We start from the raw sequence: 19,150 nt of genomic DNA, 5'->3' as shown, positions 1-19,150 counted from the left end.
AAAAAAAAGAGCAGAGCATGAATACTCCGCCATTCACACACGTCACGCGCTGCATGAACACTCTGCACTGTCTGCTGGGGGCTGGCTGGCCCGGGCCAACCTTAGCCCCTGCACTCTCCAACACCAGATGTAGGTCGGAGAGTGCTGCAGGGGCTGGGGGATGTGTTTGTCTGCGTGTTTCTGCATGTGTGTTTGTGTGCATTTGTGTGTTGGCCAGGCTGCGGTGTATTGTGAGCCCACGTGTATGTATGCTCGTGTGTGTGTGCGCACTTAGAAGGGGAGAGGGCAGAGCTATGATTGTAGTGGATGAGTTCATCATCAAGGACATGGCCCCCAGCACACTGTCTCCATTGCTGTCACATTGCATCGTCACAAACAGGCCACATGAAGCCTGACAGGCCGGCAGACCAGACTGAGGGGATATTCTCATAGGTCCCCTTCGCTGTGGCTCTCTCTATTGTTTGCCTTCTCTTACACTCTTCTGAGCTTCACGAAGCATCACCAGCGTATTAATCAGAATGAAACAGGCGATGGGTGATTAAAGGGGTCGCTGGAAAAGGTTCATGAACTCCTCTGCAGAAAGCGGTTCACTGCATTCTCAACCGAAGCAGATTTTTTTTTGTTCGTAGCGTAGTAAAAATAAAAAGTCCAAATGCAGTGAATGAGTAAGGGATAGTCAGTGGTTTAAAGAAGCAGATTAATGTGGTAATCTGATTAGTCTGCGTGAATTTTACACCAAGTCTCTGAGGAGTTCAGAAGGATGTGGGTGCCTCTCATTCAGCCATGAAATGTTAATATCAGCCCTGTATCATATTCCTTAACACACAGATTCAGAGCCAATTTAAAGCCAATCGAGCAGCTCTGTGAGGAGCAGCGTTTAAAGATAAATGCTTAAAATCAATGCGCTGTTGTTCACTTTCTTAGCTTTCATGATGGGTCAGTATATGATTGAGGGACCTTTGAAGTCCACGGGATAAATCTTGCATACATTTTTATTAAAGGTTGAAAAAAATGTTTTTTTTATGGTCATTATGATCATGTCTTTACAAATTCCAGAATTATTTATTATAGAAACAATCATTTATTAATTAAAAAATTACTGGATATCATTGAAATATCAACTAAATAACCGTCCAAATTTAACAACAACCACCTTCTAATTAGCTAAACAATAATAAAATGAGCTTATTCAAGAACTGAATAAGAAAAATGAGGAAATGAGGAAAAAATGAGGAGAAAAGATTAAACATTTAAAACGTTGGATCTCCCAAAGGATAAAAATTAGTCCAGCTTTAGATTTTTTTGTACATTATTCTAGCTTGTAGGCGCAAAACTAGATTTTCCAAGCTCAGTAAAAACACTGAGCAGCTGCAGTGTAATCCAAACGTTAAAAGACACTAATGAAGTAATGTAAGGCAGCAAAAAGCAGTGACAGTCTTATAAATAATTAAAACCCAGTGGCTATCACGCTATATATAGAGAAAGAGTCATCCAGCCGTAACGTATAGCTCACAGTGATGGGAATTATAACTGTCACCAGAAAAAAACTAATGCAGAGTGATAATTAGTGTCCAAGGGCTGAAGAGTTGTTTCTGATCCATGCATATATAAAATATCAGCATAATCCAACACTGATAGAAAGGTTGTAGAGGCAGTCTTTCAAGCAGTTAGTGGTCAACCTAAAGGATGGACATTATACAGTCATGGAGGAAAGCATTGGCACCCCTGGAATTTTTCCAGCAAATACACCATTTCTCCCAGAAATTGTTGCAGTTACAAATGTTTTGGCATACACGTGTTTATTTCCTTGATGTGCATTGAAATAAACACCAAAAAAGCAGAAGAAAAAAGCCAAAATTGACAGAATTTTACACAAAACTCAAAAATGGGACGGACAAAATTGTGGGTAAATCATTTTAGTTCAAGCATGTGATGCTCGTTAAAACTCACCTGTGGAAAGTAACAGGTGCTGGCAATATAGAAATCACACCTGAAGCCAGTTAGAATGTAAAAAAGCTGACTCAGCCTTTGTGTTGTGTACTTATGTGTGCCCCACCACTAAATATTACATTTTAGGTATATTTCTGTCCATCACATTGTTCCCTGTGGAGACGCAGCAGTCTCAGGTGAAGATTCTCTAACCTAACCGGATGACAGTAATGATGACAGCGTTCTCCACAACGTGCCCGTTTCAGTTCATGCACACTTTAGCCCTCGACTCCTTCCTTCCTCCTCATCACAGCTGATTCCTTTGCTGAAGTCCAAATGAACTGCTAACCCCGCGTTCGCCACGGCCATAAATAGAAACCGGAGTGGCATCCAGGCGGGGATGAAACAACGCAGAGATTTTCTGCTTGTCTTGTCCGGAGAGGGACACTGTGCCTGAAGTTACTGGCTTTTAGTTAATGGAGATCTGCTGGAGATGGCTGAGAAACACGGCCCTGACATCGATGGGCAGTGAGCTACATGTGCCAAAGCCAACGATGCATGTAGCAGTAATGTATTAATGATGCTCGTAAATATTTTAGTTGCTTTTCCCAATTGGTGTCGGGCTTCTTCTGAGCCATTTGCTGTGAAGGCTGCTTTGCCTCCACATACAGTGCAGTTGTTCAGGCCATCTGGTTTACTGTGTCATCCACCAGGGTGGCATCAGAGACTAAAACAGAAACGTGACTTCAGCAGAGAGAGACAATCATCATGACTTCTCGGAAAGAACTTGTTCATCTACAGTTAGGTCCACATATATTTGGACACTGACACAAATTTTATTTTATTTACCTGTTTAAATAAACATATTCCAATTATAGTTAACAATAATGGACATAAAGTGCAGACTCTCAGCGTTCATTTGAGGGTATCCACATTCAAATTGGATGAAGGGTTTAGGAGTTTCAGCTCCTGAACATGTGCCACTCTATTTTAACAGGGACCAAAAGCAATTGGACAATTGACTCAAAGGGCATTTCATTGGCAGGTGTGGGCAATTCCTTCGTTATGTCATTACCAATTAAACAAAAATGAGACACAAAATGACAAAAAGGGACACAAAATGACAGAAATGAGACACAAAATAAAAGAAATGACACAAAAACAAGACACAAAATGACAGAAACATGACAAAAAACGTCCATGTTTGTCCACAACGACATTCATGCACCAGCAATAATTCATAACACAAACTAAATACAGTTAGGTCCACATGTATTTGGACACTGACTGTTTATTGAAACATATTCCAATTATAGCTATATATTGGACATAAAGTGCAGACTCTCAGCTTTCATTTGAGGGTATCCATGTTCAAATTGGATGAAGGGTTTAGGAGTTTCAGCTCCTGAACACTCAAAGTGTGGAAGCTATTCAGTAATTTGTTATTTTGTATAATGTTTATTTGTTATGTTACTTTGTTTAGAATACTTTATTTAGTATGAGTTATATTTTTTATATTGAGTTATAGTTATATACTCTTATTTTGAAGGTCATGGGTGATTTGGGCACACAGGTGAAGCTATTTAATGAATAGGCACTCACTCAGTGAGACAGAACGCACTGGGAGGACACACGTTTTTTTACCTGGGAGTTAGGCAGCAGCAGGCCAAGTTTTAACATCTTTTGTACCATCGTTTTAGCGCTGAAAATGAAACCTGCCTTAAAATGCACTTTTTCTGGCTGGACAATAGACTCAGTACCTGCACGCACTTTAACTCTCTGAGTAAGATTCGCTGCCCGGTGCCCTCAGTGGCTTTTTGATTTTATTGTTGTTAGTAGACATTTAGCCACTACACAAAGTAAGTGGACATTTGACTCAAAGGTGTGGGCAATTCCTTCGTTAAGTCATTACCAATTAAACACATAAAAGGCCTGGAGTTGCATTTGCATTTGGTTCATCCTGAGAAAGCAAGCAAGCATCGGTAAACTCGGCAATGCAGAAAGACCTGGACATCCACAGGAGACCGCAGTGGTGGATGATTGCAGAATCATTTCCACGGTGAAGAGAAACACCTTCACAACAGCCAACCAAGTTAAAAACACTCTCCAGGAGGTCCAAGTCTGCCATACAGAGAAGACTGCTTTAGAGTAAATCAGAGGGTTCACTACACAGTGCAAGACACTAATTAGCCTCAAGAATAGAAAGGCGAGACTGGACTTTTGTTCAACCCACCGAAAGAAAATTGAAAGTCTGCACTTCAGCTGCATCTCATTGTGGTGTTAAACAGAACCAAAATTAGAAAATCTTTGTCTCTGTCCAGATATTTATAGACCTAAGTGCACATCTCATAACAAAGCTAAGACGATGGTGCAGAGCAGATTCAGTATTGGTCCCTGCTCATCTATAATCTGTGTGCATCATAAAAAAGGTGAATTCACTTAAATGTCGGTCAGAACTTTGCTATACCATCTCAACAGTGGTATTATTGTTTCCCTACGGTCCCCATCTCAAATTTCCTCAGGCTTAATGGTCAAGTTATTCTTTCTAATGGGCAAATGAACAATCTCTTCTAAGAAAGGCAGACCTATTTTTGTTTAATTAAAATTGGACTTTAAGCTCATAAATGCTTTGACTAAAGGCACAAGCTGCTCTGTCGCTTGTTCATGACCTCTGCAGTTAGAAACAGTTTACTAAATGTTAAATGTGAGAGAGTCCAATTCCCCCCCAAAGTATAACACTACAGAAAACCCTCTTGGTTTATAGTCTCTCCAAACAATTCAACGTCGCCCGTGTCACCCGTTCTGACGGTTTTCCCTCCACACCAACTGAATGAGTTTTGTGGTCTAAAGAAGAATGAATGAAATATCTTAGAAAAAAGACTGAACTACAAAAAGTGTCTGTAACAATTCTACCCAATTTGTTTTATCAGAGACAAACAGATGGTTGACAAGTTCAAGGAAAAACCTGAAACGTTAATGTGCCTTTGATCAAGTCAGTGTTGGCACAAACAGTGATTTAGTATTCGAAACTGATGCATCCCTGCAAAAGTAATTATTACGCTGTTGTGTGTGGCTTGTTAAATATTGAAAAGCAAACCTTTACAAAGCAGAACCCTCTGATTAAGAAAATACATTTATTGATAGCAGTTTAGGGCCTAAGTCCATGTTCTGGCATAACATTTTATGCAGAAAAATAAAGCTGCATTACGAGTAGATTTTGTCTGGAAATTCAGATTAATCGTATTTTTACAACACTTTACTGTACAGTTCACAACAATCTGATATCAAAGCATAGAAAACTGCAGTGAAACAACATCTGAACACAAAACAACAGCACTGGGGTGTTCACTCAAAATGTTATAATCATAATAATTGAAATTCCAGAAAATGTAAAGAGGACTGAGCAGTATGAAAAAAAAAATGGTAAAAAGTTTGTTCAGGTAGAATAAAGGTAAGTGGACATCAAACAGGAACAGCTATTTTCCTCTGTGAGGTTTATTTACTGGATGTGGTAAAACTGCATCATAATGACAATGAAAGAGAAAATAGTAACATTTAGAAATTGCTCAGCCCTTCCTTATGACATTATGGCAAAAACAAACAGTCGCACATTTCCACTTACTGTACTGCTATGCGACTGTGAATACTATAAATAAACACCTGAGAGAGTAAAGAAGGGATCAGTAGCGGTCATAATGTGGTCTCTGATGGTAGGAGTTGTATCCCTGGTTGGAGCCTGGAGGCCCTGATTGATATCCACTTCCATGACCCCAGTGTCTGTCTCTGTCATGCCACTGCTGCTGCCCACGATGGCCTCCTCCTCCTCCTCCTCCTCCTCCTCTTCCCCATCCATGGCCACGGCGGTCCTGGTATCTAGATTATAAACAGATATTAATGAACAATCAATCTTTAACAGACAATAATGCATACATCACACAAAATATGTAAAAAAGAACTGTCAGAAACTCAAGTTGAGCTGATAAACGGCTAAAAAAAAAAACTAGCAGTGTTTCCTGGATTCCTCTAATCTCAGCTGAGAAAACCACATTCCTCTTTTACGTAATGGTATCAGTTGAGTGACCAAACCTGGTTGTCAGGTTTTGTGTTTGCAAAAACAGCTGAGAGAGTAAAAACTACTCTTTTTATTTCACTTTAAGATCGACTCGCATTTTATGACTCTTAATCTTGTCTTTTATCGGGAAACTCTTTGTAAGGTTGACCTTAGAGAGACGGAATATTAATAAGCCTTTAGTTTGTAATCAAAAGAAGTCAAAAACAATACACCTTTTCACCCATAAAGGGAACAAGTTGATGATTTTAGCAGCACAATGTAGGGTGATTACAGCTCCAAAATATTAACAAAGAGGATTTCTGGTGAAATTGTAAACCTGCAGAGAAAAGAGGCAAGAACTGTAACCTTGGATGGATGAAGATAAAGAAATGGATATCAGGACTACAATTAACAAATTAATAAAACTTCAAAAATATTTACCTATAATACATGAACTTAAAATGGTTAAATCAGTGTTTAAAGTGTCATACCACCTATTCTACCCATAAAAGTCTGCTCACAGTGAGTAGTACACAGGCTGATAAACAGTTAAAGTGGTTCAGGGGAATAGATTTCACTCTGAGGGAGCTTTTGTTAAAGAAAAATTATGGTCCATTACAGCTTCGGTTGTATTTTTGTAGCTCGAGCATTTGTAAAGTAACTGCTGAAATCTTACACAGACAGTACTAGCAGTGATATAATCATACAGTTTGGTAATAAAAGGTTAGTCAGATGGATCTAGAATGGAAAACGAAGACTGGCAGTAAAGTTTCAACCTAATCCGTCCATCATAAAACATCCCTTTTTGACCAGAAATGTTCACAACCTGTAGAAGCAGAGGAGCTGAACAGTATATGGTCACAGATCCTACAACTTAACTGGTGCAACGTTGCCTTTCTCCCCAACCCCCACTAGTGCAATACATTAAATCAACCCACAGCTTTTTAAAGAGATTCTTACCATCTTTTGCACATTTCAAGTTGTTTGCATTACATACTGTGTAATCTTGTAAATATTTCCATTACTTTCATCACCTGTACAAAACCTTGGATTTGCTACATGTGCAAATCTCAGTCTTAACATGTATTATAGTTATGTGAAGTAGCCTCTTTTATAGGCTTTACAGGGTTTTAATCCCCAATATGTAAATTACTGAGATAAGCATCACACCATGAATGGCACTGTGTGATCTTAACACCAATATCTACACTTGTTGGGCTACTTTTGTAATCTGTTGTCTTAGATGTGCTGTATGAAAAATGATGACCAACTTTCCCACACTATTTTGTCTTTTTGATATTGCATGTTTGAGGTGTCTTTTTAAAAGATAAGATAATCCTTTATTGCTCCCCACACCAGGGGAAATTCCCATCGTTACAGCAGCAACATATTTCACAGCAGCACTAAACATATATATAGTAATAATAATATTAACAACAACATGTACAATATATACAAAAAAGAAAATGAATAAATACAGTATTACTACACTATAAAGGACAGCAACAAAAAGTGGCTTGTGGGATAAATTTAACTGTAAAAGTGCAAGATGTCAGCAATGCATAAAATTGTTGTGCAGGTTTTACCATGGTTTGAGATGATGTTATGATATAAATCCAGTTTTTGTTAACATCAGCCAGTGATTGCTGATGTTGTGAAGTCTAACAGCAGATGGAACGAATGACCTGCAATAGCAGCACGGATGTTTGAATTTGTTGTCTTTATTTGTCTAGTTTGACATTTTTATTATCGTAAAGCACTTTGTAGCTATGTTTTGGAAAGATGTTACACAAATAGCACCATTTAACTTGATTTGTAGCACTTACGTGTTTATTTGACTTACAAAACTTGCAGTTTTAATCTTTTATCCGTGTTTTGAAATGCTCTGCTTGTTAGTGTTTATTGTTATTCACCAGGACACCAAGTCAGATTCCTCCTGTTTGAAGACCTACCTGGATGATTCTGATTAAATACTAATTGTCTGTTAACACATACCCAAATCATGATACAATTCATACATTTTCAATTATCAGACCACTGACCTGTTATCCCTGCCTCTCTGGTTCCCTCCTGATCGACCCCTCCAGTCCTCGACTATGGGTGGGAGGTCGGCCGGACGGCTCACATACTGCTGATATTCACGATCATCCGATGAAAATCTGTGGGCGAACAGCTCCTCGTAGCTCTGCGTGTTCTCCGAGGTCTCAGTCATTCTGTAAATACGGGAGGAAAGTCACTGAAGCACCAGCTGGCTAGCTACCACAGTTTGATTTGTTTATTCTACTAATGTACAGGCTAAGCGTAATAAAACTGACGTGATTCGGTTGCGACATGCATTAGCTAATGATGCAAGTAACACAACGCTTAATTAACGAGGGGGAATTTGAAAACACACCTTTAAAATGACGAGAATGGTTTTAGCACAGGCTACACGCTGATAGCTTAATCTTAACTTCTTGTGTCGGTACGTCGCTGAAATGCTTCCTCCTCGGAACAAATGAACGCAGGTTAAAGGTTCCGCGGACGCGCGCACCTGTCACTGATTAATTGCTGTTACCTGGCAGTTTGAGAAAAAGAACAAACGACCAATATGAAATCGTGTAAAGGCTATTAAAAGACACCCATAATCGACATAAAAGATTATGAGACGCAATTTTAAGCAAAATTGTGTCGCATTTACCTACAACTGTTATTTCGCTTAAATTTGGGAGAAAGTCTCAACTGCCGAAAACATGTAAGTTCTCCTGAATTTAGAAAACGGCTTTTTTGTCGTTTTCTACCGTGTGTCTTTGTGAATTGTATTTCGGTTGAATTATTTCGTGGTTTTAGCCCACAGTTTGGGTTTAAACGAGCGACTGGAACCGCAGACACCACCGCAGATACCACAGGTTTACAGGGAAAGGGGAAAAAAACAGAAGAGTGGGTGGCTCTGGAAGAAGCAGGTGGAAGCCGCTCCGTGTCGCTGCTGCCGCCCTTCACATGAAACACAATCCCGTTGTGGGGGGGAGAGAAGAAACTCCGCTTAGAGAGCAAGGCAAGGGACATATTAACTTAATTCATCGGCGCCGATTGTTTCGAGACACCGAGGAAGAAGCCATTCCGAGCCCGGATTTATTTATTACAAGTAAAACAAGCGAGCGGAGCGAAAAAACTTCCTGACTTGAACGGGCTTCTGTGCGCCAGACGACCCTGCGAAGCGACTTTTCCGAAGAAGTGCTCTCGTATTTCAGTTGTCTCTCTGCGAGCAAAGAGAGAGACTTGTTCGAAGCTGGCTCACGGGCTTATGAACTCTTTGGACCACTAATCATCCGTGGACTTTGACTGCGCTTTGAGACATTATTTTCCCCTCTCGAGCCAGAGATAAACAAGGAGTTGTTCCTCAAGTCCGCGGCAATGGGGTGAGTAATCTAGAAAAGAGCGCCTCTCATGACACCTGCACTGATCTCAAATGTTCTCTGTGTGTTTTGTGCGGTGAAAATACGGCAAAAAATTCCTCCACAGCTGTCTAGTTGACCTGTCAAGCCTCTGAATACATTAATTTGTCGCTGCGCCCGTGCGTAAGGGAGACCCAAATGTACTATTATTTTATTGCCAGGATAATCTGGCAATGTGTGGGGGAAAAAATCATGAGGTGAGTCTTGCTGGACTGTCTGTGAGCTATGCCGACTTAATGTGTGAAATTGCTTGATGCCACATTTCTAATTTGCGATTTATGTATTATTTATGATTTCACACGGATTCGTGTTATTCCTCTTTTGAATGGTCCACTCATTTTTTTCTTTTTTTATCTGTGCAAATGTGGTTTATTGAGAGGGTTATGATACGGAGGTGTCAGAGTCAACGCTGCCCACTAATCAGGAGAGATGGTACTTGTGTGAGTGTGTGTTTTTGTGTGTTGTCCATAGGGCTGCAGGTAATGCTGCTGTCTACTCCCACAGTAGTTTACAGTACATTATTTTGCCTCCATAGTCTACTGTGGTGTGAATGTTGACTCTGTGGCTCAATGCCATAGTTATGCAATCAGCAGCTCTCTTCACATCTACATATATCACTGAGTTTTCTTGCTGGACTGCCAACTCCTTTCTTTTTTTAGTTAACTTCCACAAAAAGATCTCAGTGAAATTTATTTCTCTCAGAGTCAAACTTTAGGAATAGATTCATTTGTGACATTAAAAATAGATTTATGTGAAAATATGTGGCAAGTTGTGATAAAATAGCAGCATTTATGTTCACTAATTATGTAAAAAAGTGCCCCTTCATGCCCAAAGTCTTTTATTTCCTGGGTGTATGTTCGTTTTTTTGTTATGCAAGAAACCAGTCGAACAGTCCTGACTCCTTCTCATGAGTTTGGCGGACTCACCGAGCCGGTTTGAAAGGAGTCGGTTGTGTCATGAAACTGGCCCAGTGGACCTGCAGCAGCATGGCAGCCAGGACGAGGCAGGAGGTCACACCTACTGGCAGCAACAAGTTTCCTTTTTCCAGCTCCCCGGTTTCACTCGGTGCCAACCAGTAGTATCACTTTCCAGCCGAATACTTTTTGGAGGGTGGAAACAAACGACTCCGAAGAAATTTCATCCCGCCGGCCGTTCTCTAAGCCCACAAACTGCTAGGATTTGTTAAGAGTGGCAGCTAATAGTTGCTTTTACTAATCCTCTAATGAGTTTGCTTAGTAATTAATAAATTACTTTTGTTAAGATGTTTAAATACTCAGTCATAAAATAGAAAAGCTCACATAAACATCTCAAAAATGCTTGTTTGGCTGACCAGCCTTCCAAAACCCAAAGATATGTAATTTGTTTAATATAGAGAGCTGATAAAACCAATAAAATACACATCTGACCATCTGGAACCTGCAAATATTTGATATTTTACCCTAAGAAATGCATTAAACTCAGCTTAAACTTTAGTTTGAGTCAGCAGTTGTTACAGCTTTGATTGAATCAGCAGCTTACAAATGTGTTCTCTTGTGTGAGCTGCGATCCAAAGCCCAAAGAAATAAATTTACTCTCACAGAAGACAAAATAAATCAGCAAAAAAACAAGTGTGGAACCAGCAAATGTTGACATTTTTGCTTAAGGGTGATTAATAAAGTGTCGGCACTCAGTGCTCTGTTAATCAACTAATCATTTCTACGGCTGAAGTTAACAGAGATTGTCTTTATTGGATTAATCTGCAGTTAATTGTTTTTCTTGGTTGATTAAGCAAATTTAAATTTAGAAACAAATAAATAAATAACCTAAAATACATAATAATGCCCTCCCTTGTCTCCTAAAACTCAAATTAATGTTATCAATTAGCTTATTTTCCCCAAACAGCATCTAAAATCCTATAAATATACATTTTCTTATTCATCAGACAAAAAGAAAAGTAGGAAATTCTCAGAATCGAGCAGCTAAAACAAGGGATGTGTTGTTTTTTCTTGAAAAATGACTTAAAATAGATGCAGATTAGTTTTCAGTCTACCAGATAATTAATCTGTCTTTAATTATTTTTTTTTTTTAAAAACAAAGAAAACGGGTTAAATCAAATGATTTTGTAAAAGTCTAAATAATCTGATCGTAGGTTCTTGGACTGGTTCTGACATTACAGGATGTCTTCTTGGGCTTTGGGAAGCACTGACTGACATTTGATGGACAGAAAAACTAATGAGTTATCGAGAAAATAATCAACAGAGTCATTGGCGATGAAAGTAATTGCTAGTTGCAACGCTCGTACACAGGTGTGCTCAACTGTGTGATATATTACATCCTTATTACACCTGGTAGTGATGCAATACTGCTGTACGTGACCTGCCGTCATAGATAAGAATCACTCTGACAAATGTAGATTGTTTTGTTTGTTTGTTTGCAGGATTTTGGTTCCTTTGTCCCTGAAGCTCTTGGCTTCTAAATGGAGTTATAGATTAACTGTATGTCACACAGCACACACACTTTAACGCCTCATATCTCTCTGTGTCCCTTTATTACCAGAGGTCTTTGCTCATGATCTATTGGTCCCTCTTGAGCTTGACACAGTTCTTATTGATTTTGTAATTTCCATAAGATTTATTAATCACATGCTGTGGTCCAATTACAGCGTTGCATGTTGGAAGCATGCTCCATAAATCAAATCCATGTTCAAGGTTGTTCAGTTGGAAGAGGGTGAGGATATTCAGGGGGGTAGAAGCTGTTAACAGTAGGAAAGAAAGTGACGGTAATTGTATTTTTAGGTACAGTTTTGCAGCTTAATAGCTGCAATAATTCTCAGATTGCCTGAAAGCCCTTTCTTACTGAATAAGCGGTCATACAGAGAGCAACGCAATCAGCATATTGCTATTTAAAGTAAGCCATGCTCGGAGCAACCCTAACACAGGGATAGATGATAATCTCCAGGCTGGCGAGAGAATGACATCTAAAGGCTTAACACTCATTGATTAGGCTTTGTGACATGTGACGTGGCAGCGGGTCTCTTGGCCGCCCAAACAGGAGAGTGGACCTTAAGCCTAATCGGAGTGAGTGTGTTCCCGGTCTGTCTGAAGATTGGAGGGGAAGGCTGTAGAGGTGTATTAGGGGATCCGGAGCAGATCTTACTGTTAAGGAATCATGTGTAAATGAAAGGGGACAGACAGCCGGCGGATTGGACGTCTCCTCACCAGATGGTTAAAGCCTAGGAGGCCATCTGCTGCCATGCTGTGCTTCTGTGGATATTTCCTCACTTCCTCTTCCTTTGAGCGCTCAGATTAAGTTGGACTCGGCATCATACCACCTCAGTACGGCGGAGGGGGACCTGCTGCGGTTGCTGGTTTGAATTTGGCCGGCTGCCTTTGTTGCATGGGACACTGAATGATGCCAGTAAATTGGCTTTAGTTATGAAGGTCACCTTTAATAGTTGCCTGGTGACATAATACAGTTTGCCCCACATGCAAGGATAAGATTAAATGTGCCATACTATAGCATTTAGTGTGACGTCAGCATTGTAGATATCTAGAATATGAATTTAATTAGGTGATAGCTAATGGTTATTTTAATACTGCTTATTCTAACAGCAGTTGCTTCATTGCTTAGTCAAGTGATTTCTGTTTAAGGATGTCCCAAATAAATAAATAATCTCCAGAGGATGAAAGGGACAAAAAAGCCTTTAAAAAGTAAACTTAACACAAAAGTTAGTTCACTTTCCTTGCTTATTTTCTCTTGTAAAATACTACTATCTCTTTGGTGCTGTGACGATCTTCTAAATGAACTGTCTGAGGAAAAAAAACAACTCTTTCTTGCAGTAAATACCATCACATTTTGCTTCGTTTGACATCATCTGATGCTTTCCTGTTACTTTTACTGGCACACTTTTTGTAGCAGATTTTTATTTTACCACAATTTCTGCCATTACCGGAATTACTCCTTCACGTAACTCGTGTCATGAGGGCTCACAGACAGACTCTGGTTAGTCAGTCAGCTAATCAATTATTGGACTTTTTTTAACATGAAAAAAGACACAAAAATCTTAAATTGTTGAAGGAATGTAGTATATGCCGGCCAAACTAAGTTAAACATCACAAAAAATCCCTGTCACTGTTACCTTATTACTCCGCTAAGGAACGCGGCAGAGTTGTGTAATGATCGGCGTATTTGTCTGTTGTTCTGTCTGTGTGCAGCATTACTCAAAAACAGACGAACAGATTTGGATGAAATTGTCAGGGAAGGTCTGAAATGACACAAGGACCACCTGATTAGATTTTGGCAGTGATGCGGCTTATAGTCTGGATCCACGGACTTGTTAAAGATTTCTGTATCATTGCAAGTATAATGAAATGAAAGTACTGGAGAATTGAGTTCTTGCTCATTTTGTCCTCGTCAATTATGTTCCTCTCTGCACTACATAAAGACATACGAATAAATCCCTTAAACTGACCTCTAAAGGGTAAATATACCAATAATTTACACTCATTTTTTAAATGTCAGGAGTAAGAAGATAAAAGCATAATGTGGCGCTGTCATTGTAGTCATTCTCTACGAGCTGTTAAATCCATTGATTTTTGCCCCCCTCAGCTGTAAGTTGGATTCCACGTTATTACATGACCTCCTTTGACCTTCTGGCATCATTAGCGGAGCAGCAACTTTACTGCAGGGAAAGTCCAGGTGGTGCTGTAGTAATGAACTCACAGATCTCTCCTCTGCTGCTTACTTTGCTCATTCACACAGACAAAACGCCGCTCACACTAATAGGACAGCTTGCCTCTGCAGCGGGCCTTGGAGGTAAAAATGACGGAGACGTAGTTCATCTGACATATTAGAATTCAAGTTATTAAATCCTGCTATTTTATGTTTACAGATGAATTCTGCTCGGTACTCGCAACACATTTGGTTCTAATTTGCCATTTTTATATTGCCAGCTTCACCTGATCTGTGCACCTTGTGACCTAGATAGAAGCTTCTCATTTCCTCTCGGACAGATCTGGGAGACGATGTTCCTTTGTTGCTCTGTCCCACTGAAAAGCCAATTGTGCCTTGGTGTGTTGCTGTCAGCGCTGGCAGAGAAAGTGAGGAAGGATAAGTGCTCTAACTCGGTTGTTCTCCTCCGACTGCACCGCGGATATTTGACAAGTGAATAATGTAGCTTTTGTCACTAAAGTTCTTTGAGCAGACAGAAATGCAAGTTCCTTGTATTTTGTAGACCACATAGGTCTAAGGACGGTGCTTTATACACACTCTGCTAGTGATATAATGATGTTAAGTGACTGATGGAGCTTGGTGATTGTCCTGCTTTAGTGTTTGTCTTGTTGGGAAACCTTGTGCAAATTACCCAGAAGCACTTGAAGTGGTCAGATAGTATAATGTGCACGCTGCCAGTGCATTATGCATGCTAGAAACACTTCTGTTGTTCCTAAAGTTGGGTCTTTTGTTAAAGCTGTAGTAGGCAGAAATCTGGAAAAGGTAAAATGACAAACTTTGAAAACACAGCCTTCCTCGTGCAGCTCTTACCTCTCAACTCTTGTTCCGAAGCCCCTTTCACCAGACATAAGCACGTACTTGTACGCATTAAAGTTGAGCTAAATTTCAACTTGTGGTTCGTAACATTTACTTCACAAGATATGTGCGCTCTCATGAGAGAAAGTCGTCTGTTTTTCCCGATTCTACCGCCACATCCTGAGCTCACCGTGGACTTTGCTGCTGTTTTTACTCTCTCACCTGACCTCTGTGAAAAGCCTGGCTGATGTCTCCTGTCAGGACTAGATTTGCTAAAGCCTAAAAACTGAGCCAAAAGGATGTGCAGAAGTGTTGGTCCCTCTTAAACTGAAAATGCTCTTGAGGAATATGAATGAATTTTTGCTTTAATGAGAGTCTTTGTTGGACAGTAGAGGTTTTCGTCACTGATAATAAAGGTGTGCGTGTTGCTGAAAATGTCTGCTCAGGTTCGTGTTTTGCATCTGGAGGATTCAAAAGGGGGAAAACATGCTTCATAACAGGCCGATGATCTTATGAAGTCCCACTGGCATAGACACTAATGAAGATATCCTATAATAGCTAAACGGCTCTTCCACATCATTGTGCCTGTGGGTCTGCACCCAATAGTACCTTAATGTACAGTAGACTACTTCATTCATCCATATCCACTTTACACTCCAAACATTGTTGAAACCAAGAGTTTTTATGTTGATACTCTCTCTGGCCTATTTAATGAGAGACTTGACACCCTTTGAACACAAAAAGCCAGTTCAGAAAAAAACACTACACAGTTTCACTACACAGCAGCAAGTTATCAGCTCATTTTACTTTATGTAAAAGTACGTAAACTAACCAAATATCCTGCATAAATGATTGCCACTTTATTTTCCATTTTGATTTTCAGCTTCCACCTGTACAGACACTAGAAGTGTAATATATGCACTACCTCGTGTTTCTTCGACTTTAGCAGCCAGTAACATTTTGCTCACTTTCTGTAGGAACGTGAAGAATGCAGTTCACATATCTGAAGCTGTCGATTTCTGTTAAACAAGCACCAAAGCCTGTTTGAGTTTTGACGTTAATTTGCTCAGCGTTTGACCTCAGATTCTCGAATCACTCGTCAGACTGAGAGATAAAGGAAGTGACTGATGAGCAGAGCTTGCTTGTGGAATGAGCCCAGAGTGGATTCTTTACCTTTGGAATCTGGACAGGGCTGTTTGTCTCCCTTACCCAGAAAACTGAAAAAAACCCAAAACATACCATGATTGTACAGATGTAGCAGAGCACAAATGCAACGTGACTGCACAGCCCTTGCCTTAAAATTATCATCCAAAGTCTTAGTCAAAGAAAGAAGCTGCCTGCTGCTGTTCACACTTCCTCTCAGGACATGGTGTCATCCTGCATCATCTTAAAATGTCTTCTTTAAGCAGCACGATAATCCCTCTCTTAGCAAACTTCACCTAAACTCTGGAGTGTACGGCGCTTGGGCAAATCGAAAGTGGGAATTAATCTAAAATGTTGTAGTATTTATGAGAAAAAGAGACTGGCGGAGATCTTGGAAGCTTTTATTGTATAGTTTCATTAAGTGTAAGATTTTAGTTTTTCATTTCTAGGCGAAGCTTTCCCAACTTTAACTGTCAGCACATTTCTTCATATTTAAATGAATCTTTTGCTGCTGCACGACTGCTGCATCATCAGTGTGTACGGGCCTGAGGTGGGTGTGTAGGCGTACGTAGGCACAGACAGTGTGGACTAACTCAGACCTGCTCCCCCCCCACACACAAACACACACACCTGTAAATTATTCAAAGCACCAGATGGGGACAGAGAGCACCCGACAGTCAGCAGGACTAAGAATTCAGCAGTTACGAAGTCCCAAATGTTGTCTTCTTCTTCTGTTTTTTTTTTTTTTTTTTTGATCCAGTAAAATCAATCAGCCTAAGGCTTTATATCTGAGAAAAGCAGATCACTGGATTCCAGCGACAGTCGTGTGAGCGCATCCATGTGTTCAGCGGTGGCCTTTCGCTTGTCTTCCCCTGCCAGTGTGAGCTGGCTGCAGACACCACCACAGCACAGGTCAGCGTGTGTGTGTTTGGCGTGTGTACGTAAAGCGACAACAGCGATCTGTATAATGGGTTTTGTTGTTCCCAAAGCAGATGAAGACTGAGATTAGGCTTAAAGGGGACGGTGAATTTATTAGGCTTTCATTTCTGTGAGAACCATAATCCCAATGGAAGTAAAAGCTTTATTAGCTCATGAATATTTTCCCGCCTGCCAGCCTGCCTGTCTGACATTATTTTCTCCGGCGCCTCACAGTAGTGCATTAAAGTAAAACTGAACTGACCGTTCTCCACACAACTCATTTTGCCAACAATGGCACCATTTGTACTCTTGTAATGAAACATCTAGCTAAACAGAAGGAGATGTCACACCTCTGCTTGCCTTAAAAGCCATTTGTTTGGATCTTTTTCATTGGTTTGTTTTTAAAGATATGCTCTCAGATGATTAGGATTTAGGTTTGTTTTCCTAAGCACATCCCTGTGCTCAAAAAAGCAATATTTGTAATGGTTTATGTTGTGCATGAATGGAAAGCGAAGCGTGGCTGTGCCACTGTGTTCAGCTCAGCACCCTTGTACACACTGCACACGCTTTTCTTGAAATTTTTCATGCCAGACTAAGAGGTCAAAGCAAAACGAAAGAATACTGGAAGCTATCACAATGCTTTCAGCAAACTGATGCTTGAAGAAAATTGGATAGAAAAGCTCTCTCCTGTGAGCATGTTTGTAACCAAGTTGCAAGACTTTTTGTCAAATGGCAAACAGCATCTGGGATTTAACTTCGTTACTTGACCCGTTTTAGAGTTTGAAAATTTGGAAAAAAAAATACATTTTCACAGTGAAACTTCTGATGTCCACATTTTCAACATTTTTGGGAAATCTTTGAACATTTTTTGGTGGAAAAAAGAAATGTTAAAAATGTTTCTTTAAGAACATTCACATAAAAATCAACCAAAATCCAGCGAAATTCATTGGATTTTGGTTGATTTTTCATTGATTTTTTTTTTTCTAAAAGAAACTTTTAGAACTTTTACTGATATATATATATATATATATATATATATATATGGAATCACTTTAGATATTTTTAGGATATTTTGGGATTTTTTTTACTCATTTTCGAAAATATAAAATAAGAATTTTCTGATCATTTTTTAAATAAAACTTTTAAGGGGAATTTTTGAAAATTTCCTCCTGAAGATTTAACAAACTTTCAGAAATTTGGGGAATTTGTTTGCTGAATTTGTAATTTTTTTTCAGACAAGGAAACAATATTTTTTTGGTATTTATTTTTGGTTTTTAAATGAGGACAACAGGGTGTAAAAGGACAAAGTGATTCATGGAAACGACGTGGAAACAAAATGCAGCATAGCATACTGTACAAGACACCAAACAGCGCGTTATCTTTGTTTTTAGTGGCCAAGTTTCTGAACCCCTAACAGTTATTCATTTTGTAGAACCTTTGAAATCAGTTAGATTATACAGATAAGAGCATAACTTAGTGCTTTTCCGTAGTGTTCGGCTTTGCTGCATTTCAATAAACATATTTGCGGCAGGGAGTTGAAACCACAGGACTTGGAATGTCATTGTCCAAAATGCAGGGTTATTAATTAATTTAAAAATTGTTTGTGCAATACAGCTATGGAGAGCAGAGAGTACATGTGATTATTATGCCACCAAGCTTCCTGTTCCACCTATTCACAAGGACATGCAAACAAATTGTATTGTGAATTGCAATTTTGTGTGTGAATTGATACTAGATGGTTGAACAAATCCCCTTCCCCCACAACTCCGAATCCAACAATTATTATTTTTTATTTATTTATTTATTTCTTACCTTCCTAACACAACAAATCTCACAAGCACTGCATCCACTCACAGCACCCGCTTCATGCGGCGGATGATTGGTTGCAGATTTGAACTTTTATCTGAAGCACTATTTTTTTCGCTTTCATTCTTGACGGAATTTTTTTCTGCCACTTGTCACTTTTTGTATGTACAAACAAGTGTGCAGCTGTGAATGCCTTTGAGGAGGGATTGTTCAGAATGGTGTGTGTGGATGTGTGCCTGTCTCTTTCTGTGAGTGAGTGTGTGATCTCCATTTGCACCATTTCTTCCTCCTCACTCCTCTGTGATCTCAGCCTTTTCACCTTGCCTCTGAGTGTGCCTGTTTGGAACATCTGGAGCCACTTGGG

General features: G+C 39.6%; 2 protein-coding genes across 2 annotated transcripts in view; one reads left to right on the top strand and one right to left on the bottom strand.

Moving 5' to 3' along the window:
- Positions 1 to 5,044: 5,044 nt before the first annotated feature.
- Positions 5,045 to 8,513, bottom strand: ramac (RNA guanine-7 methyltransferase activating subunit). The gene is made up of 3 exons (XM_022199777.2): positions 8,376 to 8,513; positions 8,023 to 8,193; positions 5,045 to 5,802 (listed from the first exon to the last, which is right to left on the bottom strand). The coding sequence occupies exons 2-3, from the start codon at positions 8,190 to 8,192 to the stop codon at positions 5,610 to 5,612; spliced, it is 363 nt and encodes a 120-aa protein (XP_022055469.2). The 5' UTR covers position 8,193; positions 8,376 to 8,513; the 3' UTR covers positions 5,045 to 5,609.
- Positions 8,514 to 8,826: 313 nt separating this feature from the next.
- homer2 (homer scaffold protein 2) overlaps positions 8,827 to 19,150 on the top strand; it is a 34,308-nt gene continuing 23,984 nt past the window's right edge. The window contains exon 1 of the mRNA XM_022199763.2: positions 8,827 to 9,378. Within this exon, the coding sequence (XP_022055455.1) occupies positions 9,374 to 9,378 (5 nt within the window). The 5' untranslated portion in view covers positions 8,827 to 9,373. The remainder of the gene's footprint in view (positions 9,379 to 19,150) is intronic.

This window comes from Acanthochromis polyacanthus, chromosome 2 (assembly GCF_021347895.1).
Source record: "Acanthochromis polyacanthus isolate Apoly-LR-REF ecotype Palm Island chromosome 2, KAUST_Apoly_ChrSc, whole genome shotgun sequence".
In the NCBI taxonomy this organism is placed as follows: domain Eukaryota; kingdom Metazoa; phylum Chordata; class Actinopteri; family Pomacentridae; genus Acanthochromis; species Acanthochromis polyacanthus.
The sequence above is the reverse complement of the archived record's forward strand: the minus strand, read 5'-3'. Positions and strand labels throughout refer to the sequence as shown.

Coding starts and splice junctions, on each gene's coding strand:
- ramac (XM_022199777.2), bottom strand. CDS start 8,192: ATGACTGAGACCTCGGAGAACACGCAGAGCTACGAGGAGCTGTTCGCC. Junction 5,803..8,022: donor CAGAGAGGCAGGGATAACAG/GTCAGTGGTCTG, acceptor TTTATAATCTAG/ATACCAGGACCGCCGTGGCC.